Genomic DNA, 18,335 nt, shown 5'->3' with positions numbered 1-18,335 from the left:
CCCTCATGGTAAGCGAGTAAATAAAGATAAATATAAAGTTTGGAATTGATAAGTGTAATGGGGAAAAATAAAGCCGATTGAGGGGATAGAGAGTGACATGGAGTCTTATCTAGATAAGGAGGTCAGGGGAGGGGTCGCTGAGAAGGGGGCATTTGAGAAAAGACCTGAAGGAGGCGGGGGAGCAGTCAGCCTTGTCAGGTGGAAGAGCACCGCAGGCACAGGGAACAGCAAGTGCAAAGTCCTGGAGTATGAGAGTTTTGAGGGACAGCAAGTACACACAGTGGTGTGGGGGGAGCAGAGGGCAGGAGGATGTGAGGAAAGAAGCTGAGAATGGCGGGGGACAGGGGCCAATCTCTCAGAGCTTTGTAAGCCCAGATGAGGACTTCGCCTTTTACTCCAAGATAAATGCGAGCCACAGAGGGGCTCTTAGCAGAGAATGATGGGATTTGGCTTTAATGTTATGAGAATCGGCTGGCTTCTGAGTGGGGAACAGAGTATGGAAAGTAAGGGCAGAAGCCAGGAGCCCAGTGAGGTGACTACAGTAGTCCAGGCAGGAGATCCTGACAGCTGGACCAGGGTCGGGGTGGGTGGAGTGAGTAAGGAGCGGTGTCAGCTTTGGGATTTACTTGAAGGAATTATCATGATGCAAGAAGCACCAAGGGCCGGGGGGATTGTGTAACTTGAGCCCCTTGCCCATCTTGGGAAAAGGGTGACCAGCAGACCTGAACTGGAAGGACCTCTGGGAATGATCCCAGGCCCTGTTCTAAGACCGTCACCAAAGAGGCCAAATGATTAGCCCAGGGTCACACAGCCGGTGAGTCAGTGCTGGGGCCATCCTAGGCTCCCTGTCCCATCCCTGTCTCCGCCTATGTTCCCACGCTCCAGAGTGGCCAAGGCTGCTGCCCTGGTTGATGGTGTTCCCCTCCATCCCCAGCCCTCAGGGATCAACCAGGAATGGTTGTTCTTCCAGAATCAGACTGGAAAGCAGAAGGAAACACCCAACTCGAGACAGGCCTCACCCCTTCTGGTAGGTCACCTCCCTCTCTTCCTCCCCATGGGTGTGTAACAGGCTCCAGGCCCCTGATGAGATGTGAAGATTCCCCACCCCCCCCGACACACAGGAGCACACACACCCTTGCCCTAGAAGTTCCCAGAAGAGGTTCCTGGAAAACCCTTTTCAGAGAAAGAAAGAGGAAGGAGGAGGAGGAGGGGTGGTTCACTGAGATTTAGGAAGTTGGGGATTTGCTGTTTTGGGGGAGAGAAAAGAGGGAGGCCTGGAATCTGGGGATGCCTAGTAATTTTGCCACCCTGTTTCATGGCCAAAAAACTATTGGAATGGAGATATAGGGGGCAGAAGTTTTTTTTGAATACAGTCCCCTCCGGGAATCAGCTGAAAGCTCGCATACCATCCCTCCACCAAATGCTCATTCCCATTCATTCAATGAATATTTATTGAGCACCTACTGTATACCAACTATTGTTCTAGCTGAGGAAACAGTAGTGAATTATACCCAAAAAGTCATGTACAAGTTTGAAAGTTTCCTAAAACGACTGTGCGGAACCGCAGCCCCCACCAGTAGGTCCTTGGGCCCCAGGCTAACAACCTTCCAGGGATCAGGAGAAGACTCTGGGCTGGGACTCAAGAAACCATAGCTTCAGTTCCATCCTGATTATCCCTGGAACTCTGCAGAAATCCTTTTCATCCTCTAGCCTCATTTGGCCGGTCTGTAAAATGGGGTGTGGGTTGGTCCCAAGAGAATTATGGACCTTGAATAGGCCCCAAGCTTCCTCACACCTTCAGTCCAGAAGGCATCCTGGGGAGGGGTTGTTTCTATGGAATCTTGGCATTCTTAGTAATTTAGAGTATCAGGGTTCACACATGCCAGTATCATTATTACAGACAGAGAAACGGAGATCTAAAAAGGCCAGGGAAGTGACAAAGGACACTCAGGAGTCAGAGTGGATGCTGAGTAAAGCCCTGGGTCCCCTGACACTGTATCCTGAATGTTCGTTTCCCGCTATACACAGCTCCTCTGCTCCTTGTACTTCCCCTCCCCCCTGCCTCTTCTAGAATCTCTGTTACCCATCAGCACTCCCCATCCAGAAACTTCTCTCAACTCCTTCCTGACCTTGTTTATAAGATTTTGCTCCCCGCTGGGTAAGGGATGACAGTCTGGGACATGCATGTCCTTAAACTCCTTGCTGAGCCAGCTCCCAGGGGGCCCTCCCACAAACGGAGAAAGTTGGGCTGCTTGAAAACGGGTATAGTTTTATTAGTCAAGATGCCGGGCTATCAACCTCTGCTGGCTGAGGGGCCTTGTGCCATCCCCTGCCCACTATTCTGGCCTCAGTTCGTCAGTTACTTGGGAAATGATTGGATTAGCTGCTTCTGGAGATGAAATGCACTCGCACGCTGCAGTTAGCGAAAATAATGCTAATACCTGTATAGTAATAAGGGCTGTTTATTGGATGACTGGCACCATTCTAAGCACTTAACATTGTTCACTCACCATGTTTTTATATTCAAGATTCGAATGCAAGACCCACAACAATCCAATAACGTTATTAAGTGCTGTCATGATTCCCATTTTGTACATGGGAATACTGATGCCTAGGGAGGTTAAGTCACTCGCCATACACAGTAAGTAAATGGCAGAGCTGGGATTCCAACCCAGGTCCGTATGACTACCTGGCTAGGTTCTTGCTCCCAGGGAGGGCTCTAACTGCGGGGAAGAGGGTATATAGGACTCATTAGTCCTGATTAGGATTAATTAAGAGCCTCTTTGGGGCGGAGAAGCCACTTAGGTATGCGACGTCACGAAGGAGTGCGATGACATCAGCCGAAGCGGGCGTGGGAACCCGTTCACACTCCCGCGAGCAGCCGTTTAACGGCACCACCCCCTGACGGCCTCACTTCCGCCACAAATTTGCATATTCATCAAACGGACGTCGGAGCGTCAGCGTCGACGCGGTGACGTGAGAGAGCGCCTCTGCAGTTACCCACGGGGCGTACGCACGTACGTACGCACGCAAGGCGACGAGAGGGCGGGGGAAGAGGGAGAGCTCCGAGGCGCCCCGCCCAGTCAGCAAGGTTGCGTGTGCCCCTTGCGACCGCCAGGATGGTGGTGGGCGCGTTCCCCATGGCGAAGCTGCTATACCTGGGCATCCGGCAGGTCAGCAAGCCGCTTGCCAACCGCATTAAGGAGGCCGCCCGCCGAAGCGAGTTCTTCAAGACCTATATCTGCCTCCCGCCGGCTCAGCGTGAGTCTGACCCCACGTCCCCGCAACCTTTCCATTCTCTAACCCCCATCAGGTGGTTGCTCAGGAAGAGATGGACTTCTGTCCACGACCAATCACAGCCCGAACCGGCAAAGTCCTGCAGCCAATAGGGAGGGTTCCTGGGAGAGGGGCATGCGGGTTGCCTAATAGTAAGAACAGGCTTGGGGTAAGGGGCGGGTCAGGGAGCCCGCGCCGAGTTGGGAATACTAGCCAATAGAGGAAGAGAGTGCGTGGAGACTGATGTCTAGACAAGCCAATAGTATGGGGAAGGGGAGTGATTTGGGCGGGGCATTTGAAGACTCAGAAGAGCTAGGGGAAAGCCGAGGAAAGATAGGGTCATTTGCCAGGCCATCTTTCTAAAGCTTCGTTCCCAAAACTGCACCTCAGGCCTCAGTTTCCCTCCCGTCCTGGGAGGTGAGAGGTGTTTGTATATCATCCGTTTAGGACGTTGGTTTACCCCAATTGTGCTCCGGGAAATAGGGCTGGGTTAGGGGCGTGGCTCGGGGCGAAGTCTGGGGTCTGGGGGCGTGACCTGGGAATCTGGCAAAAGGGTAATTTTAACTAGAGCGGACATTCGTCCATCTATTCATTAATACCACTTCTATACGTGTTTGTTCGTCCATTCATTCAGTAGACAGACCGAGCTGGCTTTTTGCTGGGCACTGGGAGACACATTAATAACCCATCATTGTTAAGGTCAGTCAGGACAGTGCGAACTCCAGAGCTCAGAGAAAGCTCCTCACCCAGGGGTGTGGGGTCAGAGAGGGTGTCTACAGGATCTCTGCCTGAGCTGAGATCTGAAGGGCATTAGTAAACGTTCAAAATATGAGCTGCTTTCAAAAGATGATCAATGTGTTTTTGGCCTGGGGGGAGTATAGAATATGGAAATTTAACATAATTTGCTGGGTCAGGGAACCACCATTCATCCTCTATTACTTCATTTAGTTAGTATTTTTAGAGCTTCTGCTCTGTGCCTGGCCTTGTGCTGGGTAGTGCTGGTGAAACAGCAGAAATCAAGCCAGCCCCAGTCTGTGCCCTCAAGGAGCTCACAGTCCAGCGGGGACAGACTCATCCTGCAAGATCCAGAGTGGGCAGAGCTTAGATGGGGCGCCCCACTGGAATTCTGCCCTGGCATGGAGTTCAAGGAGGGCTTCCTGGCAGAGGAGACCTTTGGGCTGGGAACTGAAGGGTGAGGAGAATCTCACCAGACAGCAGGGGGACAGGGATGATGTGGAGGGAGAGGGAGGAGCATGCACAAAGGCCAAATAGTTGAGGGGAGCACACTTTTTTCCCTTGTAACTTTGAGTGCTTAAAGCTTGCTTTTCAGGGCCTGAAATTCTTGGTCTTTCGGTGTTTGGTCAGGCTGCTGCCAGAGTTGCAGCTCTTAGAATGGAAAAGTATTGCATTTCGTACAGGCTCTCTCATTTGACCCTCACACTGTTTTGTCCCCATGTCAGGGAGGGGAAATGACTTCCCCTAGTTTATAGACAATATAACCGAGGTCTTGAGAGCAGAAGGGAATTGCTGAGGTCACACATGGAGTTGGTGCCAGAGGGAGGACTTTAATCCTGCACTCTGGGTTCCCAGAGCTGGTTTCTATTTCCTGCCATTGCCTCTCTCCCAAACACTGTGATGTATCTTAGCATTGTGGTTTAGAAAGTAGCTTCTTGAGTGAGACTGACATGGGTTCCAATCTGTTGGTCCCCCAACCCCTTCCCAGCCAGGTGGTTTTGGGCAGGTCACTAACCCCACTGACCTTCAGTTTCCTCTTCTGCACAGTGGATATTATATAATAGTGACATTTAATAGGCACTCACTTTGTGCCAGGCGGTATGCTAAGCACGTCACAGCATTAAATCCTCACCAATTATTATGAAGTAGACACTGTTATTATTCCCATTTTGTGTATACTCTATATATGTATTTACGCTGTAAATAATACTCATCTTGTCGTGTTGTTGTGGGGAGTAAATGGATGTAAAATGTTAAGTTAGTGCACACTGAGTTGTGGCTGTTGTGCAAATGTTATGGATACGGCAGGGAAGAAAAAAACCACAAATCTTGTCTTCAGGGGACCTGGCATTCTCGGCATTGGGGGAAGCCAGACAGTATACAAAATGAATAGTTAAAATATGAAGTCGATATCAGATAGCAGTAACTGCTCTGGAGAAAACATCTGGGGTGTTGAAGGAGGAGTATTTGGGGGACAGTTGTTAAGTTTAGATAGGGTTATCAGGGAGACCTCACTGAAAATATGAGGAGAGGAGGGAGCTGACTAAGCAGGTATCAGAGCATTCTAGCCCAAAGTTTCCGTACATGCAAAGGCCCCGAGGTGGGCATGCGCCTGGCATGTTTGACAAATGTCAAGGAAGCCAATGTGGCTGAGCAAAGAGGCGGAGTGGAGACTGAGGGCGGAGAAGGTGGTGGGAAGGGAGACACATCGTGCACTGCAGTTTCTTTGGCTTTACTCTGAGTAGCTGGGACTCACTGGAGGGTCTGAGCAGAGGAGGGACAGGATCTGAGTTCTCTTTTAATAGGTCCTTTTGGCAATCATAAGACGAAGGCGGATGCAGGGAGGGGATGACTATGATAGTCCAGGTGGGAGGTGAGTGGGGAGGAGGGGTCAGATTCTGGAGATATTTTTAATTTCTTCTTAAAATTTCAAACTCTCAGAAAAGTTGAAAGAAAGAATGGCATAGTCATTAGTTATATGCCCTTCAGCACCTAGTTCATCTGTTTTTAGCCTTCAACAGATCTGCTTTGTCTTTGCTCCCAAAGAAAGAATGTATACACACAATCTTTTTTTTTTTCCTGAACAATTTGAAAATAGATTTTGGACATGAAACTTCACTCCGAAATATTTCAGCCTGTGTCTCCTAAGAACAAAGACATTCTATATAACACAGTACCAATATCATGCCTGAGAAATAAACAATGATAACAATAATATTGATAACAATTTAGTTCACTATTATAGCTATAACTCATGTTTAATATATAGCTCATATTCTGGTCCCCAAAATGTCCTTTGTGGCTGTTTTATTATTATTATTATTATTATTATTATTATTATTATTATTATTATTATTTTATTTTTATTTTTATTTTTATTTTTATTTTAACTCAAGGTCAGCTCACTGCATTCGATTATCATGCCTGTGTAGTATTCTTTAACCTACCATACACTCAGCAGTCATGCTCACTGCCTGTCTTTGTAAATAAAGTTTTCTTGGAACATGGCCACACCCATTTGTTTGCATACTGTCCGTGGCCTCAGAGTTGGGTTTCTATGGCCCCAAATCTAAAATATTTACTCTGTGGTCCTTTACAAAAAGTTTGCTTGTCCTGCTCTGTAGTAGTATCCCTGTTCTTTCTTGTTTTTCACGACACTGACATTTGCAAGGGTCCAACCTAGTGGTCCTGTTGTGTCCGACAATCTGAAGTTTTCTGATCGCTTCCTCTGATTTGCTCATACTGAGCATACTTGGCAGGAACACCACAGAACACCTAAGGACGTCACCTCAGGGGGCTCCTGATGTCTGTTTGTTCCGTCATTTGTGATGGTAGCTTGGATCCCTTGGTGAAGGTGGTGACCACTAAAAAGAACCTTTCCTTTTCCCCTTGGTAATGAATAACCAGTAGATGTGTTTGGCAGGTAGCGCCAGCGGGATTTCCTGTGCGTCGGGTGTGACGTGGTAGACCAGAGGAGGGCAGGCTGGACAGAAAGGGCCAGGAGCTCAGCCCGGGACTGGCTTGGTTGGAGATGGTGTTGGTTGTTGGAATGCACTGCCATCTCATATTTACACTTTTTAAATGATGTTGTTAGAGTCTTCACCTGGCTGACTGCCCTTTGCCGTGTCCCTGTCCTGTGCAATTGCAATTTCCCAGAACCTGTGGCTGCTGTGCGTTCTCCTGGGTCAGGCCCCTGAGCTGACCCACACACCCGGCATCCATTTCTTTGGCTGAGGTTCTTTTGACTCAGCAGGACAGGCCTGGCTGTCCGTCTTCTCACAGTAGGGGTTGGAGATGTAGGTGTGTCTGCCCAAGGAAAGACCAGTCAATGCAAGAAGCATAAGTCATCGGTGATGCACTGTGTGGGGAAAGCAGAGATCTTTTTAAACAAAGATTTCTGGGGGAAGAAAAATAAAGGAGGTGAGTGATGCCAGGCAACTGGGGGCCACTTTTGCAGAGTGCGCTGCTGATGCTTCCAGGAGCTGTGGGAGGCCCCTGGGCAGTGGCAAAATTTAAATTGGCTTCCCCTTATGCCTTTGGAGAATACTGGTCATTTTTCCAGTTTACAGCTCTGGTGGGTAGAGGTGCCCACATCTTAATCCCAGGCACCTGTTGAATGTTCCCTTACACAACAAAGGAGACTTTACAGATATGATTAAAGCAGGCATTTGGTATCGAAAGTGTAGCCTGGATCACCCAGAGGGGCCCAGTGTAATCACAAGGGTCCTCAGAAGTGAAAGAGGGAGACAGGAAAGGGACTGATTTGAAGATGCTACCCTGCTGGCCTTGAAGATGGAGAAGGAGCATGAGCCAAGGAAGGCAGGCGGCCTCCAGAAGCTGGAGAAGGCCAGGAAACCGATTCTCCCCTAGAGTCTCCAGAAAGGAACTCTCGCCACATGACACCTAGAGTCTAGCCTTGACAGCCATTTTGGACTCCTGACCTCTGGAAGTGTGGTTAGGAAGTGTGTTTTGTTTTAAGCCACCGTGCCTGTGGTCCTTTGTTACAGGAGCAACGGGGAACGAATACAAATATGCCAGAGTTTATTCAGGCTGCTGGGGTCACTTTTCCAGCGGAGTTTAGCTCTGTGATCATTCTTACAAGTTGCGGCTTCAGAGTTGGTTTCACTTTTCCTTTTGCTACATAGCAGTCTGACTGCAGCCTCACGGCTTTCAGTGATAACCAGACTGTTTTCTCTCTCAGTCTTGCGGCTTGGCTGGGCTCAGCTGGGCAGCTCCTCTGCCAGTCCTGCTTGGTGGTCTCTCAGGGGGTTCAGTGGAGGGCAGCTGGGGCTGGAGTCATCAGGAGGCTCGACTGGGATGTTGGAACGGCCAGTGCTCTCTCTCCCCCTCAGTGTTGTCTCAGGACTGCTCTTCTTCACGGTGTCTCTCCTCTCATGGTCTCTCAGGGACCCCCAAAGCCGGATTTCCATGAGGGAAGAAGCAGGAGCTGCAGTCCATTGAAGGGTGAGGCCTGGGGCAGCACAACATCCTTTCCACCACACTCTGCTGGTCCAGGCAGCCCTGGGACAGACCAGAGTGAGCATGGGAGGGGCCTGCACAGGGCATGATGCAGACGGTCACCAACAGCAGTTTGCCACCAAGGAGACACTCTTGGGTTTGAATCTCGGCACCACTCATGAGCTGTGTGACTTTGGGCAAGTGGCTCGACCTCTGTGAGACTCTGCATCCATATTTATCAAGTGAGGGTCATGCTAGAACTCACCTCCCAGGGTTCTTGTGAGGATCCAAGAGCCAGTGGATATCAAGGCCTGTCCCAGAGTGCATGCATCTGGTCGCTGGTGCTGGCTGTGAGCCTCCATTCTTGTTACACGTGGGCCTCACAGTCCAGAGGCTGTGAACTCTGCTTCCAGATAAGGGCTTCCAGCTCTCAGCTCCCGCTCTGCCATTTCCTTGGGGTGTGTCCTACGCAAGTCCCTCTGCCTTTCTGTACCTCCCTTAGGGTGAACCGGTTCCTCGGGGCTGAGTGGTCAGGGACCCCACCTCTGGGGCTAAGCTGCCTGTGTGTGAACTCCAGTTCTGCCCCTTTCTGTGTGTCCCCAGGGCAGGTTACTTAACTTCTCTGGGCCTGGTTTTGTTGTCTGTAGATTGTATTGTTGTAACTCATTCTGTAAGTTAATATCCATAAAGCATTAAACAGCATTAAGTGCTGCGTGAATGTTTGTTGAAGGTATGGGCACTATTATTATTATTTTTATCCTCCTCATCTTTTTTATTTTTAATTTTTATTTATTTTTAAAATGAATTGGAGGGGAGGTAATTAACTTGGGGAGGGAGGTAATTCGGTTTTTTCATCTGTTTATTTAATGGAGGTACTGGGGCATGAACCCAGGACCTCACGCATGCTAGACATGCACTCCACCACTGAGGGTTCCCCCCTCTTCGTCCTCCTCCTCCTCATCTTAATAACTCAACTTTCTAGCACATTCCTTCTCAGGGTGCACACCCTGGTGGCCTGCTGTAGCCGAGCAGCCAGCACTTCAGGCCTCCGGATGGTGCTGGAACATCTTCCTCAGTCAGCCCTCACAGGCTGGCCACAGGCAGAAGGGTCTGGGCTCTCCCGTGAATACTTCCAACTAGCATAGGGCAGTTATTCTGTTTGATCAGAAGCTGGGATTAGAGCTGTATCTCTGAGTAAAGAAACGTGAGAAAGTCACACAGAGAGAGGGCAGTGTGGCCGAGTAGAGAGCCTCCTAGGACCTAATGCTTCCTAAAATATTTAAAGCATCCCCTGAAATGAATGGTTGTACCTGCAGGGGGGAAAAGGGACTCCTCCCGGAGCAAGGAGAAAGCAAGAGTAAAGAGCCAAGGAGGGGAGTGAGCACTGAAGCCGTGTGATACTCTGGGGACATTGGCAGAGTCACAGGGCCTCGGGGACAGAGGCTAAGCTGTGGGAAAGCTGGACAGGGGACTGCCTTGTGCAAAACCAGGTCCTCAGGGGAGGACTGAACTAAAAACAAACCCATCCTGCGAAGTCACACAGCCTTAGATCTAGATGGAGATGGAGAAAGTCTTCCTCTGGGAATTTGCGGCCACTGACACTCCCTCGTGTGACTTTAAGGCTTGAATTATGCTCTTTGAAAGTTCCTGGAAACAGCAGGCTGAGAACGAACCCGGGTCTGTGTGCCCCCTAAGTACCTGGCAGGGACAAACATAAAGCCTCCCTCGAGGACCCCTCCTCCTTTGCCTGGGCCTTGGAGGAGTCTTTTAGGTAGAGTTCCGTCACCTATGAGCTCATGATAAAAATCATGTGCCTTACGGAGAAGCCGTCACCATGATGGAGAGTCAGCAGACACAAAATACGGCAGGTCAAGACTGGTAAACGTTGCAGACATGGGAACAATCAGATATGGATATAAAACAGCTATGTTTGTATATGAAAAGGATAAAATAGGAGGGATATAAAACCACAAATGGGTACAATAAAAATTACTGGGAAGGAGAAGAGGGTAGAGCTCAGTGGTAGAGCGCATGCTCAGCATGCACAAGGTCCAAGGTTCAATCCCCAATAGCTCCATTAAAAAATAAACAACTAAATAAAATTTTTAAAACATTACTGGGAAGTTGGAAAAAGAACCAAATCGAACTTGGAGAAATAATGGATACAACAGTTGAAGTACAGAGCCCAGTAGGACTAAACGATTGCCAGCTGCTGAGAGGATTGGTGAGCTGAGAGGTAGATGATCTGCAGGGAAAAAAAGAAGTGAGCTTTGTGGGGTGCTCCCCTGAGCTGCTGGGGGGCTACCTGAGGTACCTGATTGGATCCCCACCTGGGGAAGGAAGGGCTGGACATTTTTATTTTTATTATTCTCCAGACAAGATTCTGGTGTGCATGAGTGTTTGGAAACCACTTCCCTGGAGTCTGTTCATAATCTCCAGAGCATGACAACAGTTATGTTACATGACAGTGGGCTGCTGCTGGTGGCCTCCGAACAGTTTTATTATGCTCGCCTATTAAGGAAACATTTTGAGAATTCTCTCCTAGTGTGAATATACATGTATGTGTGTGATATGAATGTGTATATATTAGTTAGGAGTGATGTATAGTGCTGACAGATAATACTGTGAATGTGTTATGCACATTTAAAAACATTCAAAAATTGGAAGGGGTGACGTTAATGTTTTAAAAGTAAAATTTTTATTTTCTGTATTCATAACTCCCCCAAATACTCTTGCTCTCACTGAAAATATTTCCTTATACAGGCGTTGTTAAATGCATGTGGAAGCTCTTGATGTAACCCTCTGTGAGAATCTAGTTTTGACATTCTTTGTGCACGGCTGTCACAGCTGACAACGACCTAGGTAAGGCACAGAGATCCGAATAAGAGAAGTGTGTGTGCCGTCAGCTGCATTTAATCCCGGTGCTCAGTTTTCAGTCCCACCCTTCCTATGCAGAGGCGTTTTTTTGGAATTTGCTTGTGCTGGCATTGCTAAATCTCCTTGCTTTCTGAGCAGGAGTCTTTTTAAGAAGTGAGGACTAACTGGTGGGTTTGCAACCTGAGACTATCCCAGGGAATCTATTTGCTTGGGCTGCAATGCGCTGAGCGGACAGGAGAGGGCGCCCTTGTCAGTCTTTCAGCCTTTAGGTCCAACACCTGGGGATGCTGACACCTGCCGCCTGAGAGGCACTGAAGTCATCTCGGTCGTCGACCTCGCTGTATCTCTGAATGCCTAGAAAAGCTTAATTTCTTCTGCTTTTCCTCTTCTTCTTCCCCTTCCTTTCTTCTCTTCCTTTGCCTTTTTCTTCCTTGCTTCCCCTTTCCTCCACCTCCTGCAAAATATAACCAAAAGTTCTGATATTTTCTTCATGTGTTCCAGAGAAATGCATTGTACCCCACTCTTTATTCATCCATTCTTGAGACTTCGTGGTCATCTTAGAGGCCTACCCCAATGTCTTGGCCTCCCAGGATGTGCTCCTGTCCCTAACTGGGGTCTTACTCCCCACTTCTAGCTTCTTGGTTCCTCCTCTGTTCTTGCTGCTGGGTCTCCAGCTGACCCCACCTCGGACCCCTAAGCCTCCATACAGCTGGTGACCTCCTCAGAGCCCCCTCACTCCTGTCTGTCCTAAGTGACCTTCTGGCTTCCGGACCCACCTTGGTCCTGCCTTTGATGAGCGCACAGCCACAGCAGCCACCTCCTACTGAGGGCCTGGCCTGTGCCAAATCCCCTGCTGAGTGTCTTGCCGTTTTTAGCTCTTTCCTTTTTAAAAGTGAATCAAATTTTATTTTATTTTTGCCTTTTAGGGATTTTTTTTCCTCTAAAGTTTTTCAGGGGGACTCACTAAATTTACAAAAGTAATATATGCTTATTGTGAAAGAAAGAACAAGACAAATCAATTGGTGCTCCTCTGTGATTAACTAAAAACCCAGCAAATAAATCTCAACACACTGATCGCCATGTCACCTAAATCTGGGTGACAGTTGTGTTTCCTCAGGGGTACCTGATCTACGGTAGGTGATCAACATGTCCAACCTTAAGTCTAAGGAATGTTTCTTGTTGGTGGAGGCAGGTGGCTTTGTGGTTGGTCTGGTGGCTTGGTGATATCATTAGGGACTTGAGGACTCTTTCTGTCTCTGCCATCTTGGTGGTCAGGCAGTAACTTTCTTCAAGGCCTCAAAGGGGCTGCTGGAGCTCCAGACATCATGCCTTTATGTTGCAGTGTCCAAAGGAAGGAAGTGTGTGTGTGAGTTTATATGGGGGGTTAGGGCTCTAGGAAATGACAGAAAGCTCCTCAAGGAGAAAAATCTTTTCTCAGAAACCCCCAGGGGACTCCCCTCATTGCTGATTGGCCAGAATGGAGTCACAAATCACCCCTCGCTCTATGGGAGGTCAGGGTGGTGATTATCACTTCTGGGCTCTAATGGCGTGGGGGGGAGGATGTATTAATAAGACAGTAAAAAATAATATAAATAGTATTAATAATCATGAACACTAAGGTTATTGTAGCCATTATGTATTTTAGTTTATTCTCACCAAATCCCATGAGGTAGATTATCATCATTAGCATACCTGAACAGATGAAGAAACTGAGCAGAGCTGTTAAGTAACCTGCCTGAGGGCACACAGGTGCTTAGTGGTAGAGCTCAGACCAGACCATATGGTTCCAGTTTGCACCCACCGTGTTCAACCCTGTTCCCAGTCTCAGCTGTGCTGAGTCTCCCACTAGACCATCAATTCATGCATAAGCTTTGAATGCACCAGTATCCCTGCAGGCCAAGGACTATGATCCCCATTTGAAAAAGAGGAAGTGGAGGTACAGAGAGGTTGAGAAACTTGCCCAAGAGTGTAAGTAGCAGAGCCAGCACCTGAATTCAGAACCATCTGACTCCAGAGCACACCAGCCTCTTCACTTCTCTGTTAGCTGCTTCCCTTGTGCCTGTTAAATCCCCAAATGCTGTCTGTACTAAGTTGAGTTGTGCAGACTTTCCAGATCTGGGTGGGGAGAAGAGGTGGATTATTTTCTGGGACAGGGACATGCTTCAGTCCATTAAGGGGCTGTATAATTGACTCATTCAACAAATTTTTATTTAGTGCCTGCTATGTGCCAGGAACTATTCTAGGAGGTATGACTAACAATAAAACAGACAAAAGTCCCTCCTCCCTAGGAGCTCCCATTTGAAGGTGTTACCTAGTGACTGCAGGGCACAGAGAGCCCCTTCTTCCCAGTGGTTCCACCCAAATTCCCAATCTCAGTGGTCCAGGTTGGGTCACACCCCCATCCCCCGGGCCAAACATTGTAGCCTGGGGAATACAGTGTTCTGATTGGCCAGTCTAGGGGGGCGAGGTTAACCCTACCGAGTGGGGGAGATGGGATTCCCCAAGATGCTTGACAGGCAGAACACAGCCTGTTCTGTGCCCTCCGGTGACTGGTGCACTGTGTGTCACTGCTGTCTCCAGCGGCAGTGATGGAGGATGGGGCCAGGTTTGCCAACGGAAGCTCCCACCCTGCTTGTGGCACCATGAATCTGTAAACACCTGGAGCACTGTGGGGCGAGCTTTCAGCTGGCTGGAACGCACCCCTGAAAGGGCAGCCCACATAAGGACTGGCTCGAAGCTATGTTTACTCTGAATAGTAATTTCTTAACTGACGGTAACAGTTTTCATTTATTATGGTTTCTGTGATCTCAGCAAATGATATTAACCATGTTATTAGGGAGTTTATATGATTGTTGTGGTTTTATGAATGGGGAAATATCTCAGAGCAGCAAGTTCCCAGAGGCAACGCTGAATAAGAAATCAAGCCCCACTGGCTCCCAGACTCCTCTTATGTTTAGTGATTAATATTTGATTTTTTTGCCTGTTCTTTACTGAAGTACAGTGTCTATACAATGCAATGTACAGACCCAAAGTTTAATAAAAATCTATAGTTTAATGAATATTAAAGCATATACCCATATAACCAACACTTCTCCATTGCTCTGGGAGAAGTTCCTTCCTTTCCCGTTGTGTTACCCCGTATGATCTCTCTCACTCTGGATTAGTTTTAGCTTTACGACATTGTTAAACATCATATAAATGGAACCACGCAGTATGAACTTTCTGTCTAGCTTTTGTTCATAGGTATCTCCTTTTTGCTGTATGTATCTATCGGTGGTTCATTTCATTTATTGCTTTTAGTATATATTCTTTTCTTTTACTCCCATATGTGAATGTCCTATACTTTGTTTATGCACTCTCTTAATCATTTGGGTTTCCAGTTTTTTTTTTTTTTTTTTGGTTATTACAGGTAGAGCTGCTGTGAACATTCTTGTACAAGTCTTTGTGTGGACGTATGTTTTTATTTCTCTTGGGTAAATACATAGTAGTAAAATTTCTGAGTTATATGGTAAAGGTATGTTTCATCTTATAAGAAACTACCCAAGTTTTCCAATGTGTTTCTAGTTACTCTGCATTCTTGCCAATATTTAATATTTTCCACAGTTAATTTTAGCTATTACAGTTGGAGTATGAAATGGCAACTCATTTGCTTTTCTCTGATGAATGGTAATATTGAATACTTTTTCATGTGATAATAGATAAACATTTGTTACCTCACACAGTTCCAGAGAATTGGGAGTGGCTTAGTTAAGTGGTTTTGTCTCAGAGTCTCTCAAAATGAAGGCTCACCTGGCACTGGAGAAACTGCTTCCAAGGTGACTCACTCGCATGGTTGTTGGTAGAAGGTCTCAGTTCTTCGCTGGCTGTTGGCTGGAGGACTCAGTTGCTTTTCACATGGACCTCTCCCTAGGGAGCTATCCATGACCTAGCAGCTGGCTTCCCCCAAAGAGAGTAAGCCAAGAGTGAAAGTGACCAAGCCTGAAGAAGCAGTGTCTGTAATGTAATTTTGAAAGTGACGTTCTACCACTTCTTTCACATTCTGTTCATCATACTGACCAACCCTGGTACAGTGTGGGAAGGGACTATGCAGAGGTGTAAATACCAGGAGACAGGGATTGTTGGGCACCATCTTGGAGGCTGGCTACCACAGTTTGATTACTATTGTGAATTTAAATGATTGGTTTTAAAAAAGAAAGTCTTTTATTCCATATTCCTGTATAAACCCCATTTGGTCATGGTGTATTATCCTTTTTATATATTTCACATATTTGCTAATATTTTCCTGAAGATTTTTGCATCTGTGGTCATCAATGACATATTCGTAATTTTTTTTGTAGTGCCTTTTTCAGGTTTTAATATCATGGTTTTGCTGACCTCATAAAACAATTGGGAAAATATTCCCTCATTTTCTATTTTCTGTAAGATTTTGTGTAAAATTGGAATTATTTCTTCCTTAAATATTTGCTATAAATGTCCATCTTAGCTTGTAGTTTTCTTTAAGGGAAGATTTTTAATAACAGACACAATTTCCTATAGGACTAATCAGATTTTCTGTTTCTTCTAGTGTCAGTTTCCAAATATTATATTTTTCAAGGTGTATGGCATTTAATGTAAATTGTTGAATTTATTGGGATAAAGCTGTGCATCACATTCCTTTGGTATCCTTTTAGTATTTGTAGGCTCCATATTGATGTCTCCTTTGTCATTCGTGATAGTGGTAATTTATGTTTTCTTTTTTCTTTATTTTTGATCACTAATCCTGCTAGTGGTTTATCAAAGTATGTTTCAAAGAATCACCTTTTAGCTTTGTTACTTTCCTCTCACTTGTCTGTTTCCTGTTTCATTGATTTCTACTCTTATTATTTTCTTCTGTTTACTTTGAGTTTAATTTGCTCTTTTTTAATTAGATAGAATATTAGATTATTGCTTTTTAAAAATCTTTCCCCTTTTCTTAAATAAGCACTTAAATATACATTTCCCTTTCTAAGCACTACTTGAGATGTATTCCATAAAATTTGACACATTGTCATCATTGTCATTAAGTTCTGTATATTTACTAGTTCTTTTTTGTGATTTCTTCTTTGACCTATGGGTTATTTAGAAGTGAGTTGTCTAATTTCCAAATAGTGGGGCCTTTTTAGATTTCTCATTGTTATGAATTCCAGTTTAATTCCATCATGGTCAGTAATAACGCATGTGGTAGAAAAATTCAAGTGGTGCAAAAGGGAATATGGTGAAAAGCACATACATTTCCCAGCCCTATCTGCCTGCCTGTCTTTTCTTTGTTCATTAAGAAATATCTACCAAATATCTACTTCCAGGCAATGGGGATACAGCTGTTTATAAAGAGACCCAAGTCTCTGCTGCCCTTTAGAGTTGAGATTCTCCTGATAAGAGACAGATAGTAAATAAGAAAGTAAATATATCATGTGTTAGGTGGTACTAAGGAAAAGATGAAGCCAGAAAGAAGGACTAGGTGTAATAGGAGAAGGTACGTGCCCTATTAGAGTGAGTTTAGGAAGGCCTCTCTGAGGCGGTGATTGTTTGATTAGAGACTTGAGTCAAATGAGAAAGTATGGATGTTTGGAGAGGAGTGTTTCAGGCCTAAGGCACAGTAAGTGCAAAGACCCTAAGGCTAGCACATACCTGCCTGGTTCCAGGGACGGTGAGGAGGCCTGTGTGACTGGGGCAGAGGGTGATCTGAAGAGTAGGAGGTCAGAAGGGGAACCACGAAAGATCACTCCCCAGCCACTTTCCAGAGATGCATGATCAGGTATATTCTTCTAGGTATGCACATAGAAGGTTGTATACCCATTTTTGTCCCTCTGAGCTGCATATCTTGAAAATTGTTTTCAATCCCATGTTCTTTTTCATAGCAGTCGGTACTTAGTGTGGATGTACCGCATTCCTGCTGGTGGATATTAGGTTATTTCTGGATTATGCTCTCCCAAGGAATGCTGCCATCAGTATTCCAATCTGTGTGGCACTTGGCAGGCAGCCTTCATGCTGTGGTATGTGGAGTCACCCCATCCCTGCACCCACACAGGGAGGGTTTTAAGGGAATCCTTTCTGGTGCTCTAACTTCACCTGACTTGCCTAAGGAATCTGCTGGGTTTCCTCCCTCCGTCCCTCCCTTCCTTCTTTCTTTCCCTTTCTGATGGCCGAAGAAAAGAAATTACAAGAGAAGTAAAGTATGAAGAGAAAAGCAAATCTCCTTCCCCATCCTGGTGATACAGTGAGGCATTACCCCAGGTATAAAAACAACCAGGGTAACTGTGGACAAAAGGGCTTCCATTGTTGTCAAGCAAATTTACTGTAAAACATTTGTCTAACAAGGGTCTCAGCAGAAATCTCAGGGCTGCTTGGAGGCCTAGGGTCTTCCAGGCCACTGTGCATCTGATCTGCTGCCACCAGAAACTCAAAGAGAGAATGAGACAGTTGTCTAGTAATTTTATAATCTTGTGTATATGTTTAAGTCTTTGATGGATCTGGAATTTATTTTGGGTTTTAGATGTGAGGTAGGGATCCATCTTATTTCTTTCCTAGTTGGCTGTCCAGTTGTCCCAACAGCATTGACTGAATAAAGCATCTTTTTTCACCAAGCTGACTTTTCACTTTTGGTCTCATTCTTTGAACATACCTCCCATAAGCATCTTCTCTATACCATGTCCTGTGCTGCGGGCTGTGGACACAGAGGTGAAACAAACCCTGTCCCTCCATCCATCCAACAGTCCTTGGAATCCTCTCCGTGCTGGGTCCTGTGCTTAGTGGTGAGGACACAGTCCTGCCCTCATGGGCCTCACAGTCCAGAGGAGGAGAGAGGCCTGTCTCCAGATGATCCAGAGTTGTCAGTGGGTTGGTGCTGGGCTGGGGAAGCTGGGAGGGGACTTTAGCCAGCCTGTGGGTTCAGGGAGGGCTTCTGGGAGAAGGGGATGACTCAGAGGTCAAGGAGGAGTGAGCCAAAGTAGAAAGACAGAGGCACAAGTAAT

At 46.5% G+C, this 18,335-nt stretch overlaps 1 protein-coding gene across 2 annotated transcripts in view; it reads left to right on the top strand.

Moving 5' to 3' along the window:
- Window positions 1–2,982: 2,982 nt before the first annotated feature.
- Window positions 2,983–18,335, top strand: part of OPA3 (outer mitochondrial membrane lipid metabolism regulator OPA3) — a 49,080-nt gene continuing 33,727 nt past the window's right edge. Inside the window, exon 1 of one of the 2 annotated variants that reach the window (XM_064489428.1) lies at window positions 2,983–3,261. In XM_064489428.1, the coding sequence (XP_064345498.1) occupies window positions 3,120–3,261 (142 nt within the window). In that variant the 5' untranslated portion in view covers window positions 2,983–3,119. The remainder of the gene's footprint in view (window positions 3,262–18,335) is intronic. The other variant, XM_010987581.3, reaches the window with a different exon arrangement.

Source organism: Camelus dromedarius, chromosome 9 (genome assembly GCF_036321535.1).
Source record: "Camelus dromedarius isolate mCamDro1 chromosome 9, mCamDro1.pat, whole genome shotgun sequence".
Taxonomy (NCBI): Eukaryota; Metazoa; Chordata; class Mammalia; order Artiodactyla; family Camelidae; genus Camelus; species Camelus dromedarius.
This window is presented reverse-complemented; position numbering and strand designations above follow the sequence as displayed.